At 32.4% G+C, this 21,351-nt stretch overlaps 1 protein-coding gene across 2 annotated transcripts in view; it reads left to right on the top strand.

Moving 5' to 3' along the window:
* Positions 1-21,351, top strand: part of PLCB1 (phospholipase C beta 1) — an 844,697-nt gene that overhangs the window by 609,189 nt on the left and 214,157 nt on the right. For both annotated transcript variants that reach the window (XM_051975942.1, XM_051975943.1), the window contains exon 10: positions 16,964-17,110. In XM_051975942.1, coding sequence (XP_051831902.1) covers positions 16,964-17,110 — 147 coding nt within the window. The remainder of the gene's footprint in view (positions 1-16,963; positions 17,111-21,351) is intronic.

Below are 21,351 nucleotides of genomic sequence, written 5' to 3'. Positions count from 1 at the left end.
AAAAAAAAAAAAAAAAAATCCAACTTGATCATTGAAACTCCTCTACAGCCATATCACTTTCTGTAGATGACTCTTTTTTTTCTCTGTTGCAAAATGTTTCCCTTTGTGGCTTCAGAATTGCATGCTTGAGAGTTTTATGTCCCTCCTGTGATGACTTCTCTAGGAAAATTTTAACCATAAGTACTATCTTTTTCTCTGAACCCATGAAAGTTTCCTCTCCTCTGTCACAAAAAAACTAATAATGATGGCCATTTTCACCCTACTAGTTTCTCTTTTTTGATAAGAAGGAGATTCAGAATACAATTTTCCCTTAGTTGTTTCCTCTTTTTAAGGATGAGGTTATCATGAAAACAGATAAGGAAATTATCACTTTGATTGTCAGGGGAAAGAAAGGATTCCTACAAATATCTGGGTAATGTAAATTTTCTATGTCTACTGCATCAGGCATCTAGGAGAAGTTGGTAAAATATTTCCCAAATATCTCTTTTGTTCCTTTTTTTCCCATATAAATCTTCTGCAGTATATTCAAGTGCAATATCAAGGTTATTTCTGCTGCTACTCTAAATAGGTACTATAGTAATATTACATCTATGTTACAATTAAAGACTGTAAAGCTCAGAGACTATATGCATTACCTCAGGTCACACAGCTACAGTGTTAATAAAGATCTTTTGGATTGTCACTCAAATAAACTGTGCTTACATTTACCAATATTTAGCTCTAATTTTGATTTCTATGACCCTTTCCCATTGCCCCTTACCCTTTTTCTACATGATAACTTTGTCCAAGAGACAGCATGTCATGCATAATGGATAGAGAGCTGATTTCTTAAAGACCTTGATTCAAGGCCTGTCTCAGGTCTGTCTTGGCAGTGAAACCCTGAATAAGTCACTTATCCTTACTTAAACTCTATGTACTATGCAATTTTTTATTTCAGAAAAGGTGCTGAGCTGCCATGGTTGATTAAGTTTCTTCATCAGGAATTTCAAATATCATTGAAATCAAGGGACAGCAAACATACTCTTACTATATTATTTTGATTTTTAAAGTGAAATTCATAAAACCTTTCCCCTTAATTCTTGTTTATTTTCTTATTTTTTCTTCCAAGATAAAGATGGGTTGTTAGAAACATTTTGTTTGCAAACATTAACATATTTCTCCCTGTTGAATTGCGACTGTATTAAAACTCTTGATTCTTACTGCTTCCTATTAACTTTCAGAAACTTTTATGGAATAATCACATGTTAGGGTTTGGGATCATTTCCTAGAAAACAGTATATTCTGGTACAGACAAGTACTAAACAGGTAAGGGCCCAGCTCTGGGGCTATTCAGAAGCCATAAATTCTATTTAAAGAATAACTTCTGATAATGGGTCATTATTTCTTTCTCATGGTACAAACATAATTATAATAATTATAATGTGAAGTACTTCTCATTAAGTGTGTTCTCCTTAAAGTACCAAGGGAAAATGATAGAAGAAAATAGACTCATTTTAAAATACTTACACTTAGATATATTTTAAATAATTGCATAAGCACATTACAATATAGCCTATACGGGGATTTTCTCCCACAAGCCCATACCAATTTAGGATAATAGCAGGAGCAGGAGGACATCCTTAAGAAGACTAAAAGCACAGTCCCACCCATCCTTGTCTGATTTGAAAAATTCTCCTCAAGTGCTTAAGGAGAACAAATTAAGATGGTGTGTTTTGTCAACCACTTGAGTAAGTCCTTAGAGATAGTGAATCAGTGAACATTTATTAAATGCCTACAATATGCTAGACAGTATTGTAGGTCCTAGGGAATACAAATAAGTACAAAAGCAAAATAACCTCTGCTATCAAAGATTTTTTACTCTTAAGAAAGATAGCATGTACAATCGATCTTTGGGAATGTCAATTGGGTGGGCACTGAAAAGCTTTCTTGTAGAAAATGGTACTTGAGTTAGTTGTTTGGAGTTTTTTTGTTTGTTTGTTTGTTTGTTTTATTTTGTTTTGTTTTTGCTGAGGCATTTGGTGTTAAATGACTTGTCCAGGATCACACAGCCAGGAAGTGTTAGGTTTATGAGACAAGATTCAGGGCTGATGTTCTATCTATGGGGCCACCTAGCTGCCCTAGCTTAAGTTAATTCTCAAAGGAAACAAGGGATTTGAGAGGTGGGAGTGTTCTGGATATGTCTGGGATTGGCAATTACACAAGTTTAGAAATGAGAAATGGAATACTGTGGATAAAAAATAGTAAGAAACAGATTGAGAAGTAGAGTTCATGAGTAGGAATGGTATATGAAAACATAGCCATTGTTGATTAGATATAGGTTTTGAAGTATCTTCAGTGCCATTCAGAATTTATGTATGTTCTTACATCTAATAGGGAATCTCTGAAATTGATTAAAGGAAAGTGACATGGCCACATCTGTGTATTAGGAAAATCATTTTATCAGCTCTGTGGAGTAGAAGGGATGGATACTTTAGACAGAAAGAAGACTTAGCAGATTATTACCATAGTCACTGTCAAATAACATGTTTCTGAGCTCAAGTGGTGATTATGTGGATAGAGATAAGGGAAATTATTTAAGAGCTGGTTTGGAGGGAAAAAAAGACTAGATATAAAAACTGATTGAAAAGATGAGGTAAGCAAAAGTAAGGACTCAAGGATAATATCAATGGTATTATCTTCTGTTAACTAGAAGGTTAGTGCTATGAATGTAAAAGGCAAGTTGAAATTGGAGTAGATTTTGAATAAAAGATGACATCTGTTTTGATTCAATTAAGTTTCATATGACAATGGAATCTTTAGTTCGAAATCAGCCAGAGTCAGGAACTCAGGTTAAGGGAAAAATCTTCAATCTTTATTGAAGTGAAGAGGTGAAAAAAGATTGCAATAGCAATATGGGCAAGAAGGATTGCAATAGCAATATGGGCAGCTGCGACAGGAAGCCAACTAGCAGAGAGAGAGCTCCCCTTTCCTTTTTCCCTCCCCTGCCTCCACCCACCAGAATCATCATTTCCTATACAACACATCAAGACTTGCACAAAGAGTGGGCGGGGGCCATTCTTTCCCCAAGCATATATATTAATAGAGTATGGTCCAATTACTATTTAGCCTCATGTGCTTGGGACCTCAGTGCATCAACTCAAGCCTCAGCCCATTACATTTTCAAAAGGGAACTCCTAATTTGGGACTATAGTCCTGGAAAAGAATTAGTGCTAAATATGTTACAATCTCTGTCCTGAGCTCCCATGACATATCAAGTGCCTACCAAATATCTAAAACTGGAATTTCATAAACATCTCATACTCAAGATGTCCAAAACAATAGTTATTGCTCATCTGAAATTTCATTTCTATTGAGTTTATTGCCATTCTAACAGGCACCCAAGTTAGTAACCTTAATATTATCTGTTTCCTCCACGCTTACTCTACATATCTAATCAGTTGTCAAATTTTGTCAATTCTTCCTCCCTAATACCTCCCATGTTTGTCTCTTTCTTTCCACTTATGGCTATCACCCTTTTTCAAATCTGAGAAACTGAGGCACAAGGAGGTAAAGCATTTTATATATAGTCAAATGAATTGTGACTATATATGAAGAGAACTGTTGTAGAGTTGTAGAAGTAAAATTTAAACTGAGACTTTTTGACTCTAAAAAGCATGCTCTTTCAATTGTACCATGCAATTTTCTGTTAGTCCTTGATCAACCAATCAATATATGATAACTAATACTGTCTAATCATGCTTCAAAGATATTAGTAGCATTGCTGTTGGAATGGGTGTTATTATCAAATTGTGTCAGAAAATAATAGAGGAATAAAAAATGTTTAAATGCCAATTGCATTTTTATTATTGCACTTGTCAAGTTCAGACCTGTGCCACAATCATTGTGTGTTTGTCATACTTACCTATTTTCATTATAAACTCCTATAGGGAAGTCGGGAATCATGATTTTTTTTTCTTCTTTATATTCCCAGCACCTAGGACAGAGTCATCCATATTATAGCCCTCTAATCAATATTTGTTTAATTTGATGTTTTGTTAAATAAAAAGTGATAAACTAATGACACATATGCAATAAATAGATAGGTTTATTCACCAAATCCTGGACTACTAGAATGAATTGGTTATTTAACAATGGGTGAGATGTTTATATGAAACTTAGATGAGATAGATTTCCAGATTAATATCAGAAAGCAAAGTTAAAGGAGAAACTATAACACTAATTTAGTGAGCAGGTAATAATAGTAAAAATTTTATAATACTTAAGAGTTTCTATAAGTATGAAAAAAATCCACAGAAACTTTCCCATTCTGTACTGGAAAGAATTTTAGAGATTATTTTTTTACTATAACTTTTTCATTTTACAGATAAGGAGACTAAAGTATTAAGTAACTTTTTTTAACTTATTTAAGGTTCTACAAACTTAGAACTCCATAGTAATAAAATTCAAATAATCCCTAATCATTTAAGGTTTATATCAAAAAAGACAGACATGCCCTCATACTCTTCATTGCCTAGATGCCACTAGTCAATCAATACTGAGTTGAATGGACTGTGGATATGAATCCATTGGTTGTTCTTATATTTTTCAAAAAATGTAGTCCCTCTCAAAATGTTAAAATTATGTGTGTATTATTTTATTATCTTGTTTCCATACCCAAAATTCTCCCTTTCTTTTAAATATTTCATTTAATTTTTCTGAATATTTTACTGTAGTAAATAGACTGCTAAATGAAGAAGTCCTAGAGGCATGCTATAATGTTTTCTTTGATATGGAAGATCCAGCAGGAGGGAGTATCATTCTATTTGGCTTGATTAAGAAATGCTTTTTTATTTAAAAAAAAGAAGAAGAAGAAAGAAAAAAGAAGAAAGAAGAAAGAAGAAAGAAGAAGAAGAAGAAGAAAAAGAAGAAGAAGAAGAAGAAGACGACAACCAAATACTGTTATTTTTTTCAGATTTATGATATATAAGGTAACTGTTTTGGCAAAAAGCATATTCAGAGCACAAAAAAATTTCTTAATTATTAATGTTCATATCATCTCAAGAATTCCCAAAGTTTCATTTTGAATGAAATTTCCCTTTTTTTTTTTATCATTGCTCAAATCTAGCTTCACTGCATGATATAGAAAATAAAGATATTTAAGTAATCCAAGGGATTAATTACATAAACATGTTAGAACACAGGTTTAGATGTGGCGGGGAATCAAGAAATCATCTAGCCCAATTCTCCATTTTACATAAAAGGCAAATGAAATATAGAGTTAAATGGTAAATAACAGGTCTGGGATTCAATCCATGTCATTTGACTCCAAAATCTAATACTATTTTGAGTGCAGTGTGGGAAGAACAGGTAGAAAACCGGTGTATTCTAGTGTAAATTAAGGGAAATTAAAAGGAAAAAGACTAGAAGTAGATTAAGTTGTGAATGGGGTTTAAATACTTGAGATAAAACTTTGATTCCAGAGGTAATAAGGAGCCATTGGAACTTATTGGCGAAGGGAAGTAGAACAATATGATCAAACTTAGACTTAGGAAAATCCCTTTTTGTCTTCTTAATAATTGTCTGTAATATTAAGGTTTGCCTTCAAAAAAAGTAAGAGATATGTGATTATAAGATATATTAGAGACATAGAGATAACTTTCTATAGGCCAGGGAAAGTTGTGAAAATCAAGATCAAATAGGCTGTTTTGCATTTTTAATAAAACATTTATTTACTGTTGTACTTAACTAATACCTTATTTTCTTAATAAATATATATATATATATATCTTTCTATATATATCTATATCTGTATCTACACGGATATTTGTGTATCCATCTATCTTTCTATCTATTAATTCTTTGTCTGTCTATCTATCTATGCAGTTCCCATTTACAACCACTCTGGATATATAGAAGCAATGTTGTAACCAAAGTATACTGTCATAAAATTGTTAATATTTTTCCATGGTAATAATGTTAAAATTGTGAGTCAGAATCTGACAGAATTAGAGCTTTGACATCAAATAAATCATAACTCTAACCTGCAATATATGATCACAAGGTCAGAGTAAATCTAATCTATATTTCTTTAATATAATAAAAATATGCATTATGTCATAAAGTCAGTATTTTAGACATAAGATATAGCTTAAGATATAAGATCTAAAGATATATCTTACTTATAAGATATATCTGTAAGATATAATGGAGAAATTACCTGTTCTAACTACTTTTTGTATCTAAGAAACTGAGGCTTTGGGATTTTAAATGTAGAAGGGTCATAGCCACTTCTAGTCCAATTCCATTCTTCATCCTCATGGAAGCTGAAGCTTTGACCTGATTCATCTCTGTCCTGAGCTGATTCGCCCTTCCTTAGGCAGTCTGGTGGACTCACTATTTCTAGAAGTTCATCATGTTGATCCAGTGGACATGTGATTGATGTTAGCCTTTTTGCAGCTCAGGACAAGACCCCAGCCTCAGCCCAGTAACAAAAATTATGGGTGAGTGCTACTATTTGTTCAAAGAAATGAAGATGTGCTTTATCTTTAAAAAAAAAAATTAATAAATATGAATACCATGTTGTCGGGGGGAGGGGGGAGAGGAGGGGAGATAGAGACAGACAGAGATTCAGAGAGAGACAGAGGGACATCTGACATAATAATGGCTGGCCCACCTCTGGCTTGGGTAGATATCTGATCTGAATTTGACAATTCTTAAGGGAAGCTCTGATTTCTGTCTTGTAGAATTTGAAAGAAAGGTCATACCTATACCAGAAGAGACTAGAGAGTAAGAGGGGGGCTAATGGCAAGGTGGAAATTTGTAACTGTCTCTTACATATCCTACTTTTGTTGTTGTTGTTGTTGTTGTATCCATTTTGCAATAAATAATGGCAAGGTAGCAGAACCTCATTGTGTCATACTACTTGATTTCAGAACTTTGTGGCTATGATAGCTTCATCATGATTTCAGAACAGTAAATTATTCAATTCTGTGTATGCTGATAAAGGAGGTAGAGTCGGATGTCAGGCTATGTTGATTTTTTTTATTTTTTCAAATCGGTATGACATTTGAAAAATTAATTGAGATGAAGATACCACAAAAGAATCCTAAGGACATTTAAATTCCCAATGGGGCCTTATTTGGCCTCACATTTTCTATTTTATGGTATTATTAAGGAGGGTTCTCTCCATACAGAAAGGGTTGGATTTATTTTTCTTTTATAAAAAGTTTATTTTTGATGAAATATGAGTACATGTTCTTGACCAGAAAAGCTTGATAATGTGGTACTTCCCCCATTCCCTATGGACCTTCTTATAATATTTTTCTTACTTTAATTCCAAGTGACTCAAATAATATGTATTTTTTTAAAGATCTTTGTATCTTACTATGTGAATGACATCTCCAGTTGGGTGCATACTAATCTTTTATTAATAACACATGGAAAAGAAACTGTATTTTTAGTCCCTGTCAGCTGGCTTTCTACTTTTGAACTTAGCTTCTGTTATTCTTGATTTTATCCTAGAAAATTGGAGTGTCATTTTTAACTGCATTTTGATGTTTCACAATTTAATTCCAGGGATTCACATTTGTTTAATTTAGCTGCTTGTCTTCTGAAATATATGACCATTCAAAACAATCAGCTTTTCTCTAGAAATGGAAGAGATCTTATAAAATATCTAGTTATAAAAATTATACTAATAACTTATATTTATGTAATTCTTTAAGGTTTAAACAATGCGTTCCCTACAACCACCCAGGGAAATAAGTAATGTAAATATTTCTGTCTCCATTTTAAACTAACCCTTTCATTTTACAAAGAAGGAAAGTCAGACTCAGAGAACACTATGACTTCTCTAAGATCACATAGTTAACTATAAATCTAGATTTTTCATGAGATATATAAAGGAAAAGTTTAGCAATTGAACCTTTGTTTTTGTATTAAAAGTAAGATTCACATCTACACTATGCTTTTTTTCTTTTAACTAGTAGGTGGGTAGTCTGTTTGCAAACTGCTCTAAAATATAAATGTTGTATATGATGGTGTACAGGTTAAAGGTTAAGCACAGAGAACATTTACCCAAACTTAGAGGTATAAGCTATTATTATCGTTATGTATTCCTTATGAATTTATGATGACTACTTGATTAGGATGCAGTCAGTCAACAAATCTTTATTAAGCACTTATTAGATACGAGGTTCTGTATTAGACAATAGAGGTACAAAGAATGAAGGAATCCCTACTCAAAGGAAGCTTACATGCAATGTAGTTGATTCTTTTATATCTCATGAATAAACTATCCCCAACATTGCTCAAGAAAAGTCCTTTTATTCTCCTTTTTAAAATTTTTTCATATTATCTCTCATAGACTTCCAAATCTTCTTTTCTCTTTTGTTATTGCATCTCACCCTCTTCACTTATAACAGATGATTTTTCTTTACTGACATTACCACTTTGCTGACCTTGCTGGTTAAGGACATGGAATGTTAGTTCCCATAAATTCCCCTTCTTTATTCCTCTAAACTCAAAATCATTGTATACTCTATTCTTGATGGTGGTATAGAAATGATATCCTTACCCTTCAATTAAAGATTGCACCCTCCTAGATCATTCTTCTAAAATAAAACCTCTCTTCTTAATCTTCTTTTTGGGGGGGAGCAATATCAATGAACTTTTATTTATTTTTAATTAATTTAACTTTTTTTTTTATATTTTAAGTTCCAACTTTCTCTCTCCTTCCCTCTTCATTCCATATTAGAGAAGAATGCCACCATTTGACAAAGATATCTATCTATCTATATATGTAAAACCATACTATGCATGCTATGAATTTATCCATTCTTTCTTTGAATTTTTTCTTCATAGGTCCTCTTTGGTTCATTTGAGTATGTATAATACTCAGAATAGTTTGATCATTCACAAGTATTCTTTGAACAATTTTGCTGTTGCTGTATACAAAATTTTCTTGATTCTTCTCATTTTACTTTTCAATATTTCAGGCAAGTTTGTGTTTTTCTAAAATCAACCAGCTCATCATTTTTTACAGTACAGTTCTACCCCATCATAGTGACGTACCACAATATTTTTTAGCCATTCCCCAGTTGATGGGCATCCTCTCGATTTCTCATTCTTTGCTATAACAAAGATAGCTGCTATACATATTTCAGAATATATAGAATATTTTTTTACCTTTTTCCCTGATCACTTTGGGAAAGAAATATCCTTGTGGGTATTTCTGGGTGAAAGTTCACCTCTAAGGTCCATTTTACTTATTAATTTTATGAATGTTATTTATGACTTTATCTCTGACCTGTATTCTGAGCTCTGGACTCACATATCTATATGTATATATAGATGCCTTCAGTACAATTCCATGTAAATATCCCTATAAATCCAAATTTAATAAATTCTATATAGAACTTATTATTGTTTTCTCTAATATCTGTTCCTTTTCAACTTTGCTATTTCTTGTCAGTTTCATCATTATTCTCCCAGTCTTCCATATTTGAAATCTTGAGATTATCTTTTACTCTTTTTTCTTGCTTACTTTCATAGCCAATTAATTACGAAATCTACATATTCTACCTCCATATTACCTTTCTTATCTCTTCCCTTCCATTTCTACTGTCACCATCCTGCTTCAGATTTTCATCGATAATTCCATGTCTTAATTTGATACTGCAACATTAGTAAATAATTTGTAAACTATAATTAAAAACTTTAGATATCGTTGATTTTCCCTTTTCAAATTTTATATTCTTAGGAAACTGTCTCCAAAAAGAGAGTATTCAGTAAATTGTTTTGTTGTTCTATTTACCACTTTTGAATCTTCATGATAGCTATGTTCCTAAAATTTATAGTTAACACAAATAGAAGAAGTAACAACTGAATGTCAAAACTGAGATCCAAAATATTTGAATAGACTGGAACAAATGATGTCATTTGGGAGAGAGGGAAAGAAGATTTTGTATTTGTATCAGATTGGGGTTTTCTCCCTATAAAAATTCCATTCACAATAAAAAATGACAATTCATCTGTCTTATAGTTTTAAGGATCTGCCTAGGGTCGTTGGGGAAGCGGGGGCAGTTAGGTACTTTATGTCTGCTCACACATTTATCATAATAAAGACTTGAACTCACTGAACTCACTTGAATATCATTCTGATGCCAAGGCCAGCATTCTGTCTATTTTACGAGATGGAATTTAAGAATAAAATGTAACATTTTCCTCTTAGGTTCCAAATAGTAATAGCAAAAGTATAAGGTGGGGAGGATAAACATAGGCAACAATTTTTTTTAAAAATGAAAAAGAATTTTATTTGACTCTATATTTTGAAAGATGAATAGAGAACTTGAAGTTCATATGTTATAGTGCATTGTAGTTGCTAAAAGAGGGAATGCAACCTTATGTAACCCTCATGTCACAGGCTCTCAGAGGACACAGAGCACTAGGGTGGGAACTTCTCACATAACTGGCTTATTGCCCTTGTTCAGAAGTTGAACCAATTATAAAACACCAGCCCTTACAAGGACACAATTCACAAATTTAGAAAAGAAAATGTTTAATTGTATATCAAAGGAAACAAATAGAACTCATGTTAAATATCAACTTATATCAACAAGAAACTACTCTCTAGAGGTGTGTATAATTTCATTACCTTATTGTCAATTCATTAAGTAAAGGTATCACCATGGTTAGAATACTAGTTTAGAGTTAGAAAGGCCAAGTCTAATTCACTTTAGAATTCATGCTGTTTCAGAAACCTGCTCTGTGATATTGAACAAATTACTTAACCTCTCTTGTCCTTCATTTCTCATCTTTTAAGTTAATGATTTGAATTAAATGACCTCTAAGGTCCATTCTAGCTCCAAATCTATGATCTTGTTATATGACTCCTAATAATTTCTAAGTATATAGTTTCACTCTATGCAACTTCCTAGAGTTATGGAATGCTACATCCAGGAGAAAGAGGAAGCTCTGAGAAATGAAATTTTAATGATTTGGAAAAATCATTTTAATAAGAAAGAAAAGGGATAATGATATAAAGACATTCACATGAGCATAGAGAACTTATTAGCCACAAATTTCATAAAAAATTTGTAACAAAGAGGGAATATAGAATAAGCTAGGGCATTAATATAATGGTATTGTACAGTCCTGGGGAAGCTAGGTGGAGTTCTAAACCTGGGGCAAAGAGAATTAATGAAAGGATAAGAACATTTCTCCTGATGGTTTAGATAACAGTACTGGTTGATGGAAAGAAGGCAGAACTCCTAGACTCTTACTTTTTTTTTTCTGTTTCTTCTGCCAAAAAGGAATAATCTAGGTAGGGGAATGAGCAAAAATAGTTAATAAGAAATTGAAATCCAAGATCCATGAAGAGATAGTAAAAAGCTATCCACCTGATTTTGGTAAATCCAAGTTACTAAGCAAAGAAAATTAAATCTCAGCACATAGCAAGAAATGGTGAAAAGAACCAGTAGACATAATTGCTACATCATTGTCAATAATTTCTGAAAGATGCTGGAAAACAGATTTTTTAGAAAGGAAGGAAAAAAGTAAATGTACCAATTATCAAAAATAGGAAGAGAATGAAACCTGAAAACTATTAGACCAGTGAGCTAGACTTTGATTCTTCGTAACATTCTAAAAGTTGATATTAAAGATATGCTTGTCAAAATATCTAGAAAAATAAATGATATCACAAAAAGGCTGCATGGTTTCATCTAGAAAAGTCATTTTGGTTTCGCTTCGTTTCCTTTATTTACAAGATTATTAGACATATATTTCAAGTGAAAAGTTTGTCTACATAAGTTTGTCTCTATTTTAGCAGAGTGTTTCAGATTAGTCTTGTGCACAAAATGGAAATATATGGACATAATAATACAGTGGATTGGTCAAATTACTGGATGCCATAATTGAAAGAAAATCTCTAATGGATATCTGTGCTATTTAACTTTTTAATCATTAATTTCAGTGGAATGAAGTTAGAATAAATAGAACAGCAATAGCAATGGCAGTAACTGATATTTACATAGAACTTTAATTTTTGTGAAGCTTTTTACATTCATTAATCATTTGAGTCTCATAATAACATATAGTTCTACAGGTATTATTATCACCCTAATAGAATTGAAATCTGAAAAAAGACTTTGACAAAATGAAATGTTAAATGGAGTCTTAAAGGATGAAAATATATATATGAACAAATATAAAGGTTTATAATTCAAAAGATCAATATCAGATATACAAGATGGGAAAAATTCAAAAATTTATGTGACAAAGACAATCAATAGAAGATCTCACCATGTGTACTGTATGAGGACTATTTTTTTTTTATTTTAATAGCTTTTTATTTACAAGTTATATGCATGGGTATTTTTACAGCATTGACAACAGCCAAACCTTTTGTTCCAATTTTTCCTCTTCTTCCCCCACACCCTCCACTAGATGGCAGAATGACCAATACATGTTAAATATGTTAAAGTTAAATACAAAATAAGTATACATGTCCAAACTGTTATTTTGCTGTACAAAAAGAATCGGACTCTGAAATAGTGTACTATTAGCCTGTGAAGGAGATCAAAAATGCAGGAGGGCAAAAATATAGGGATTGGAGATTCTATTTAATGGTTCTTAGTCATCTCCCATAGTTCTTTCACTGGGTGTAGCTGGTTCAGTTCATTACAGCTCCATTGAAACTGATTTGGTTCCTCTCATTGCTGAAGATGGCCAGGTCCATCAGAATTGATCATCCTATAGTATTGTTGTTGAAGTATATAATGATCTCCTGGTCCTGCTCATTTCACTCAGCATCAGTTCATGTAAGTCTCTCCAGGCCTTTCTGAAATCATCCTGTTGGTCATTTCTTATGAGGACTAATTTTTAAAAATACTTTTATTTGTTCGAATAGAATGCCTCCCTACAAGCTCTTTCTAAGAATATAGTTCCCTTGCATAATTCACAGGTATAAAGTCTGTTTTATAGTTTAGTGATCCTCTGATTATTAATATAGAGTGAATCGTTAAAAGCAGCCAATTGTACTGCTCACTGTGACAGATGCTAGTTAGCACAATGTTCACACTAAGGATAGATTCCTTATAGAATTCACAATTTTTTAAACATTCCAATTTGTGATGTCATTGAGATGATATTGTAATGATTGCATCAAATAGTGGAATATTACAGAATCTCCTAAAATGAATTGATAATAAATCAAAAGAGTTTGATCTAACCACATAAGAAGAAGCAAGTGGGTGATGAATACCTGTTTTTCAATCAGTTTGTTACCACAATTTTAAGTGCTTTATTATAAACTAGGCATTGTGATAAATGGTTGGGATGTAAAGAACAGCAAAAATATACTCCCTACCTACAGAGAGATCTCTTTCTAATGGGACAACATGTAAATAAATAACTTTTGTAGAGACAGAGGTTAACTGAAAAGCAGGTCTCTGAACTCTTTTCCAGCCCTGATATTTTACAGTCCTCAGTTTTTGTTCTTGTTTTTTTGCATTCTTCTTAAAATATCCCACATCTTTGTGGCAAGCCAATTTTACATTAAAAAGCTTCCATATATGGAAGTATTCAATACAAAAGAGTATCAGTGAAATGATTAAACACTAAGAGTCACTGAAATGACCATACACTGACTCAGAGATCACTATTTGACAGCTGGGAAAATTGGAAACTAGTATGACACAAACTAGGCATTGACCCACCCTTAACACTGTACACCAAGATAAGGTTAAAATGGGTTCATGACCTAGGCATAAAGAATGAGATTATAAATAAATTAGAAGAACATAGGACAGTTTACCTCTCAGACCCATGGAAGAGGAAGGAATTTATGACCAAAGAAGAACTAGAGATCATTATTGATCACAAAATAGAAAATCTTGATTATATCAAGTTAAAAAGCTTTTGTACAAACAAAACTAATGCAGACAAGATTAGAAGGGAAGCAATAAACTGGGAAAACATCTTTACAGTTAAAAGTTCTGATAAAGGCCTCATTTCCAAAATATATAGAGAATTGACTCAAATTTAGAAGAAATCAAGCCATTCTCCAATTGATAAATGGTCAAAGGATATGAAGTCAATTTTCAGATGAAGAAATTGAAACTATTTCTAGTCATATGAAAAGATGCTCCAAATCATTATTGATCAGAGAAATGAAAATTAAGACAATTCTGGGACACTTGTCAGATAGGCTAAGATGACAGGAAAAGATAACGACGAATGTTGGAGAGAATATGGGAAAACTGGGACACTGATGCATTGTTGGTGGAATTGCGAATGGATCCAACCATTCTGGAGAGCAGTTTGGAACTATGCTCAAAAAGTTATCAAACTGTGCATACCCTTTGATCCAGCAATGTTACTACTGGGCTTATATCCCAAAGAGATTTTAAAGAAGGGAAAGAAACCCATCTGTGCAGAAATATTTGTGGCAGCTCCTTTCGTAGTGGCTAGAAACTGGAAATTGAGTAGATATCTATCAGTTGGAAAATGGCTGAATAGATTGTGGTATATGAATGTTATGGAATATTATTGTTCTGTAAGAAACGACCAGCAGGATGAATACAGAGAGGCTTAGTGAGACTTACATGAACTGATGCTGAGTGAAATGAGCAGGACCAGATCATTATACACTTCAACAACAAGACTATATGATGATCAGTTCTGATGAAAGTGGCTCTCTTCAACAATGAGATGAACTAAATCAGTTCCAATTGTCCTGTAATGAAGAGAACCAGGTATACTCATCAAAAGAACTATGGGAAATTAGTGTGGACCACAACATAGCATTTCCATTCCTTATCTTATTGTCTGCTTACATTTTTGTTTTCCTTCTCAGGTTTTTTTCTTTCTTCTTGATCTTTTTCTTGTGCAGCAAGATAACTGTATAAATATGGGAATGGGGGGAAGAGGGGAAAAGTTGGAACAGAAGGTTTTACAAGTGTCATTGTTGAAAAATTACCCATGCATATGTTTTGTAAATAAAAAACTATAATAATAAAAAATGTAAAAAGATAAATAAATAAATAAAAAACAAGGAAACTAAAGCCCTAAGAATAACTTACATCCTCTATATCACATGGGTAGTAAGTACCAGAACCAAGAATTGCATTCAGTATCTTTGATCCCACATTCAGCATTCTATTCATTGTATACAGCTGATGGGTTTGTTGGTTTTGTGTCACTGCTTTTTGTTTTTTTGTTTTTCTTTTTGGTTCTTGAAATCTTTGATAAAGGGATGGCCTACTGGGTAGGGGGAATTATATTCAGCAATAAAAATTAAGTACAATCAAAAGGTATCAATAAAAATGAGATTTGAAAAAGAGAACAGTTTCCTGAAATATAACTTTGAAGGAGATGCATTCAGTTAGCAGGTGCTAATTTTGGTAACTACTGTTGAAAAAAATTCAAAAAAAAATTTTTATTAAAAAAAATCAGTCACACTATTTTATTGTCCCTCCTCATATCACTAATTTGACAGCCCAGGAGGTTTACAGAATTGCAGAATTTGTGAATTGGAGGGAACCCCAACCCCCACTTAACTCAACCAATTTATAAGAGGACTCTCAAGTATAAAATACCAGATAAATTATTATCCATCATGCTAGGCTTAAATATCTCCATGAAAGAAGAACTGACATCACCCATTAGTGCATTCCATTTTACTTTTGGTTAGCTCAGTTCATTTGAGTTTTTCAAACTAAAAATATTCTTGGAAAAATGATTTTTCTTTTTAAGTATTAATAAATTTTCCTTTATAAAACTCAAATTAAAAATATAATCTATTCTAATTAAACGACCCAATAATTGTGATTCTTTTTGCTTTTCTTGAAAATGACACAAGCTATATTGCCATTTATCTTTGAAAACTAAGAAAAACATTTATCAGCCATTTTGAGCAACTTTATACTTGTCTATCATATGAAAAGATTTGCATTGTTAAAGACAACATCGGTTCTTCTGGTCACTCACTGATGATTTTTAATGCTCAAGAATAAATAATTTTTTCTGCCTATTGCAAAATAGACAATTGCCAATGATACCACTAATTCTGTCTCAGAGATAGTTAGGGAAGAGTAGAAAAGGGCTCTGTCATGATGGGCTAATTATGATTTCTTTCTGATTTCTTTTGTGGTGAAATATTGTATATGAATTTTAATTCTTAAAAAGTTCATACGGTAGCATCCAGGAATCTCAAAATAATCACAGAGTAAGAATTTTTAAACTGAAGTGTTGATTGGCTATTGTGCTTATGTTCTTTCTTTTTATACTAAAATCATTCTGGGGATGAATGTTAAAGCTCCTCACTCATGTAAACTATCCACTTCTTAATTTTCCTCCTCCCCCAACAGAATTGACTGGTGCCATATTTGTTTCCTAAGCCTATGGCTAAAATGTCTTGTGGAAAAATCCCTAGCTTCATTTTAATTCTGAAAATGAAATTGATTGATCCTGTTCACCAGATACAATAATAAAATCAAGTGAATAAAGGAATAGGGGACAAGTAAACCTGTACCACTTTCAGCAAAATTATCTATTTTATATAGCATTTCAGGGTAATAATAAGAATGCAAAACTGACCCATAGACTGACACACTCTCTCATTATCCCTCTATCTTTTTCTCTCTACTTTTTTAAATCTTATCCTCTTCCTTTTCTCTCTCTCTCTTTCTGTCTCTCTCAATAGTGATTTGTTTAATAAACCAGAGATCAGAGTTTAGTCATTAAATTATATGGAAGTAAAGAAAGAGTCAGCTTGATGAGACATTATTTGTAAAGCTTGGAGGTAAATACAAAAAGTGAAAATGATATGAATATTAAATTGTCTATTTGCAAATTTTCTATGGACTTATCCTTATATCTTTTGGCTAGACAAAAAGTTTTCTACAAATAATTGCAATATTATGACACATCATGAATAGTGAATAAATACAGATCCTTCCCAAATTATTTTTGTTTCCTTTAGGACAGATCTCAGTGGATGGATTCATGCGCTATCTGAGTGGAGAAGAAAATGGAGTTGTTCCACCTGAGAAACTGGATTTGAATGAAGATATGTCTCAGCCACTCTCCCATTATTTCATTAATTCTTCACATAACACCTACCTCACAGGTACTTCATGTATAGCTCTTTGGGCTGCATCTATGGCTATGTATCCATCATATTTACTTATCTATGCTTGCAACTGTTAAAAGTTGAATTATATTTGCAACTCTATATGTATTAAGTGAAGTGGCCAATCCATTCCAAGTATTATTTTTAAGCATGCTAGGTGATGGAAATAAAAAAATAAAAACAAAGTTGTTCTTATAGTTAAAGAATTAACATTCATAGGATTATTAGATCATAGATTGAAGAGACCCTTAAAGTCATTTAGTTCATCCTTCACAATTCTGGAAAATAAGGTCCAGGGAAGTGATGTGATTGATTCCAAATCCAATACATCACTATTTCTATGCATTGTGGCTGGCCTTTTATTAATGTAGGCATTTGAGATAAGTCTTGGAGAAAAGTTGATGATTCTAAAAAAAAGGAAATATGTTTCTGGCATAGGAGATAGCTTATGTAAAGGTACCCAGATGGGTAATACAATGCAGAATTTGGGAAACAAGAAAGGAGATCCATTTGTCTGGGTTGTACGGTGTGTGAAGGAGGATATTTTAGAATAACCCTCATATTATAGCTGAAGCTATATTAGACATGGCTTTTAGTGCCTAGCTCAGGAGTTTATATTTTATCCTATTAATTATAAGGCTAAGTTTCTAAGTTTCTAGATAAACAAGGTCAATATATATCCAAACCAGTCATACAGATATTGCTATGAAATTCTAAATGCCTTAAGCAACGCAAATATTACTTCTACCTAGGTTTATTTCCCTCTTTTATTTTTATGCCTCCATAAAGTCTTTTGATTCATGACCAGTATAATAAGACCAAACATCTTTCTGTATAACTAAATATATTACTCAGATGACCTTTAAACAATGTACTATCCTCACTGAATATCCAGGACTATTGTCCTTATCCTCCAGTGGTATGAAGATTTTCTCTTCAAATAATAATATGTTGTCAGTTTTAGGTGAAGAAGGGTTTCAGCTATGAACTCACTGACCCAGATCGATTACCTATCTTATACTTCACTGCAGAGTTTATATAGTTTAGTAGGTGATGAGGAAGGAGAAATAGTCATTCATTTTTCAATTGCATCCTAAATGGGCATTCAAGCTTGCCAGATTTAACCAGATTACTTTTAAGGGCCTCTTCCCAGTTTTTATTGTGGCCTTTTTAAAAGCTGTAATATGATGAGTGCACTTTCCATTGTAATGAAAGAATACATTTTAATTTTAAAAAATTAAATGAAGTCAAATATCTTTTTAAAAATCTAGAGATAATATTTTCAAGTAGAACAAAATCATGTTAAACTCTTAATCTCTGAACTCAAAGGAATATGATGTTTTTCATGGACTTTGTCCTTAGATCCCCTATCTATTTATCAGTTGCACAATTAGCCTGGGAGGAAAAGCATACAGAAGATTCAAATGTGTATATACCTACATATATATATATATTTTTTTTTAATTAGGCCAATCTCTAAATCTATATCCTCAGGCTAACAAGAGGCTCTAAACTGACTTTATCCATGAATACAGACACCAGAGTTTTGAAAGAACCAATCAGTAAAATTTATAGTGACAATATGTGGGAAAAGAATTGTAACATCATAGATTTAAGTTTGGAGTCATTTAAGACAATTCCCTCATTTTAAAATGAGAATACTGATTATTTGTCTAATAAAACAAAGGTATTGAATCTCAGAGTTAGGATTTGAACATAGTTCCCATGATTCTAAAGCCAGGATAATATCCACAATACTTACTCCCTAAGATATATTTATACTTTAAGGGATTTTGAGTCATTCACTCAGTGATTTACAATCAGCATAGAAAATAATGGCACAAAACCCAAGACAAATCAAAATGATATCTATTTAAATACTATCTACCTCAATTTGACTTTCAAAATGGTTGCCATATCTTTTTAACTCTATTATATTCTTGCTTTGTTTTAATGTTTTGTTGATACTTCTTTTTATATCACAGATATTTCCCAGTATCATTTGCCCTCTTTTGAACCTGACTTGGAAATAAGTCAGGTAAAACTAATTGACGTCATGAGAAAGTACCTGCAGACTTTCTATCACTGCCATAATAAATCAACAAGCATATGTTAAGGGTTTATTCTGTGCCAGGCACTGATCCAAGCACTGAGGATACAAATATAAACAGAAATATAATCCCTCCCCACAGGAGCTTCTATTCTATCAGGAGAAGACAATATATAGAAGGAAACTGAAAAATAATTTTAAGAGGAGAGGAAATTAGCCTGTACAGAAGCCTTTTAAAAAAATTCTGGCAGGAGAGTCAGGAATACAGTCTGTAGAGGAATGAAAACATTGGTAGCATAGATGGCCTCCTTATAATAGGATAATCATCCATCGAGAAAAAAAGCCCTGAGGGGCCAAGTGTACTTCCACTGGGTGAAATCCATGGCTTCAACCAGCTTGGCAGATTTAACTTGGAGTGTTTTATTATACTACCACCACCTTTCCCCCCAATTAGGTTTTCACTGAATTCTCTAAATGTTTTGGAAAGTTCTTCTACAGAGAAGAATTCCTCTGAACAATCCAAAGTGCTTTCAAAAAAAAAAAAAAAAAAAAAAAAAGGAAAACCAAAAGACCTTTAAAAAATATTTCTAGACTGATTACTAGTATAAAGATAGGACAACTGGTGATGTCTTACAATAGAAGTTTGCACAGTCAAGGATAGGATAAAAATGAACAGTGATGATACCATCTTCACAAATTGCCATGCCCAATACAATGGAACACATTTCTTGGAAGAAGTTAATATCTGGTGGCAAGAGCCTCTCCTGTTTATGGTCATATTATGCAATCTAAAAAGCATGTGATTTAAAAATTTAACTGCCGTAAAAAACCAGAAGCTTTTAAAATGGGGAATTCAGAATTGTGTTAAAATGGTGATTCATTAAAAATCCATGTTCAATAAGTGTGACATCTATCAGCATTTTCAAATTTTAATATTTTCCAAGATAGAATTAAGGAGAATAGGAAAAAGCAGTGTACTAGGAATTAGGTTTAATGGATACAAGGTTTAGCTCTTCTAGTAATGTTCCCCATGTTCTTAGGCCTATCCCTTCTCCTCTCTGACTTTTGGTTTTCCTATGTGCAAAATTGGAGAAATTGAACTACATGATCCCTAAAGTTCTTTCTAGCTTGATAATTTTATTTCACTGGGTTAGGTTCACTGAAATATCTCCATACTCATGTCAACTTTCCAAAGTGGAGCACTATCTCCCCTCCCTCCCCCCCCAACTTAGGAACTATGTTTATCAAGATATAACAATATATCTTTAAATGTTCCACATAGATTTTAAAGTTTCAAGGCCCATTATAATTTATTCTGTCAGTTCTCAAAAAATACTATTTTAAGTTTTTCAAATTTTGTTTTTCTAGTTTTTTCTTTTTTTTTTTTAAGAAGGTATACATATAGTTACACACCAGAACTTCAACATAACTTTTCTCCTCTGAATAGAAGAATGGTGGGTTATAAGGTGTCAAAAGAGGTATAGGAAATCAGACAATGTTAATATGTTAACAGTTAGCTGCATTTATTAGGTTAGAGTGATAAAGTCACAGACAGGAAGACAGAAAGTGTCTGTCCCAAACACTTGCTAGCTCTATGATCCTGGACAAGTTACATCTCTTTGACTCAGTTTCCTCAACTGTATTATAATAGTAATAACGACAGCCAGCATTTATATAACATTTACTATAGGTCAGATATTGTGCTAAGCACTTTACAATTTTATCCTCATAACAATTCTGGAAGTTAGGTGCTATTATTTTTCCTATTTTATAGATGAGGAAACTGAAGCAAACAGATTAAGTGATTTGCCTAGAGTCTCCAAGACCATATATGAATTCAGGTCTTCCTGATTTCAGGCCTTTATTTCTATCCAATGAATCACCAAGCTCCTTAACAGTGACAATAATAGGGCCTTATTTAAAAGGTTGTTAGGAGAATTAAATGAGATCAAATTGTAAAGTTCACTTTGCAAACTTTAAAGCACTATATAAATTGTAGCATTATTATTATTTCTTAAAGTGAAGTTTTAAGATATCTTAGTAAAATGAAGAAAAAATCAATAAGATATTTTCTAAATGGAAAGTGAGTACAGTATTGCAAGAAGGGGAAAAAAGCGACATGTATAAGACATTTTAGTAAAATATTTTTTCTGCATAACTAATCATTTAATTTTATTCATGATTTTGT

Source organism: Antechinus flavipes, chromosome 2 (assembly GCF_016432865.1).
Source record: "Antechinus flavipes isolate AdamAnt ecotype Samford, QLD, Australia chromosome 2, AdamAnt_v2, whole genome shotgun sequence".
Lineage (NCBI taxonomy): Eukaryota > Metazoa > Chordata > Mammalia > Dasyuromorphia > Dasyuridae > Antechinus > Antechinus flavipes.
Note: the sequence above shows the minus strand (reverse complement) of the source record. Positions and strands in the feature narration are given on the sequence as shown.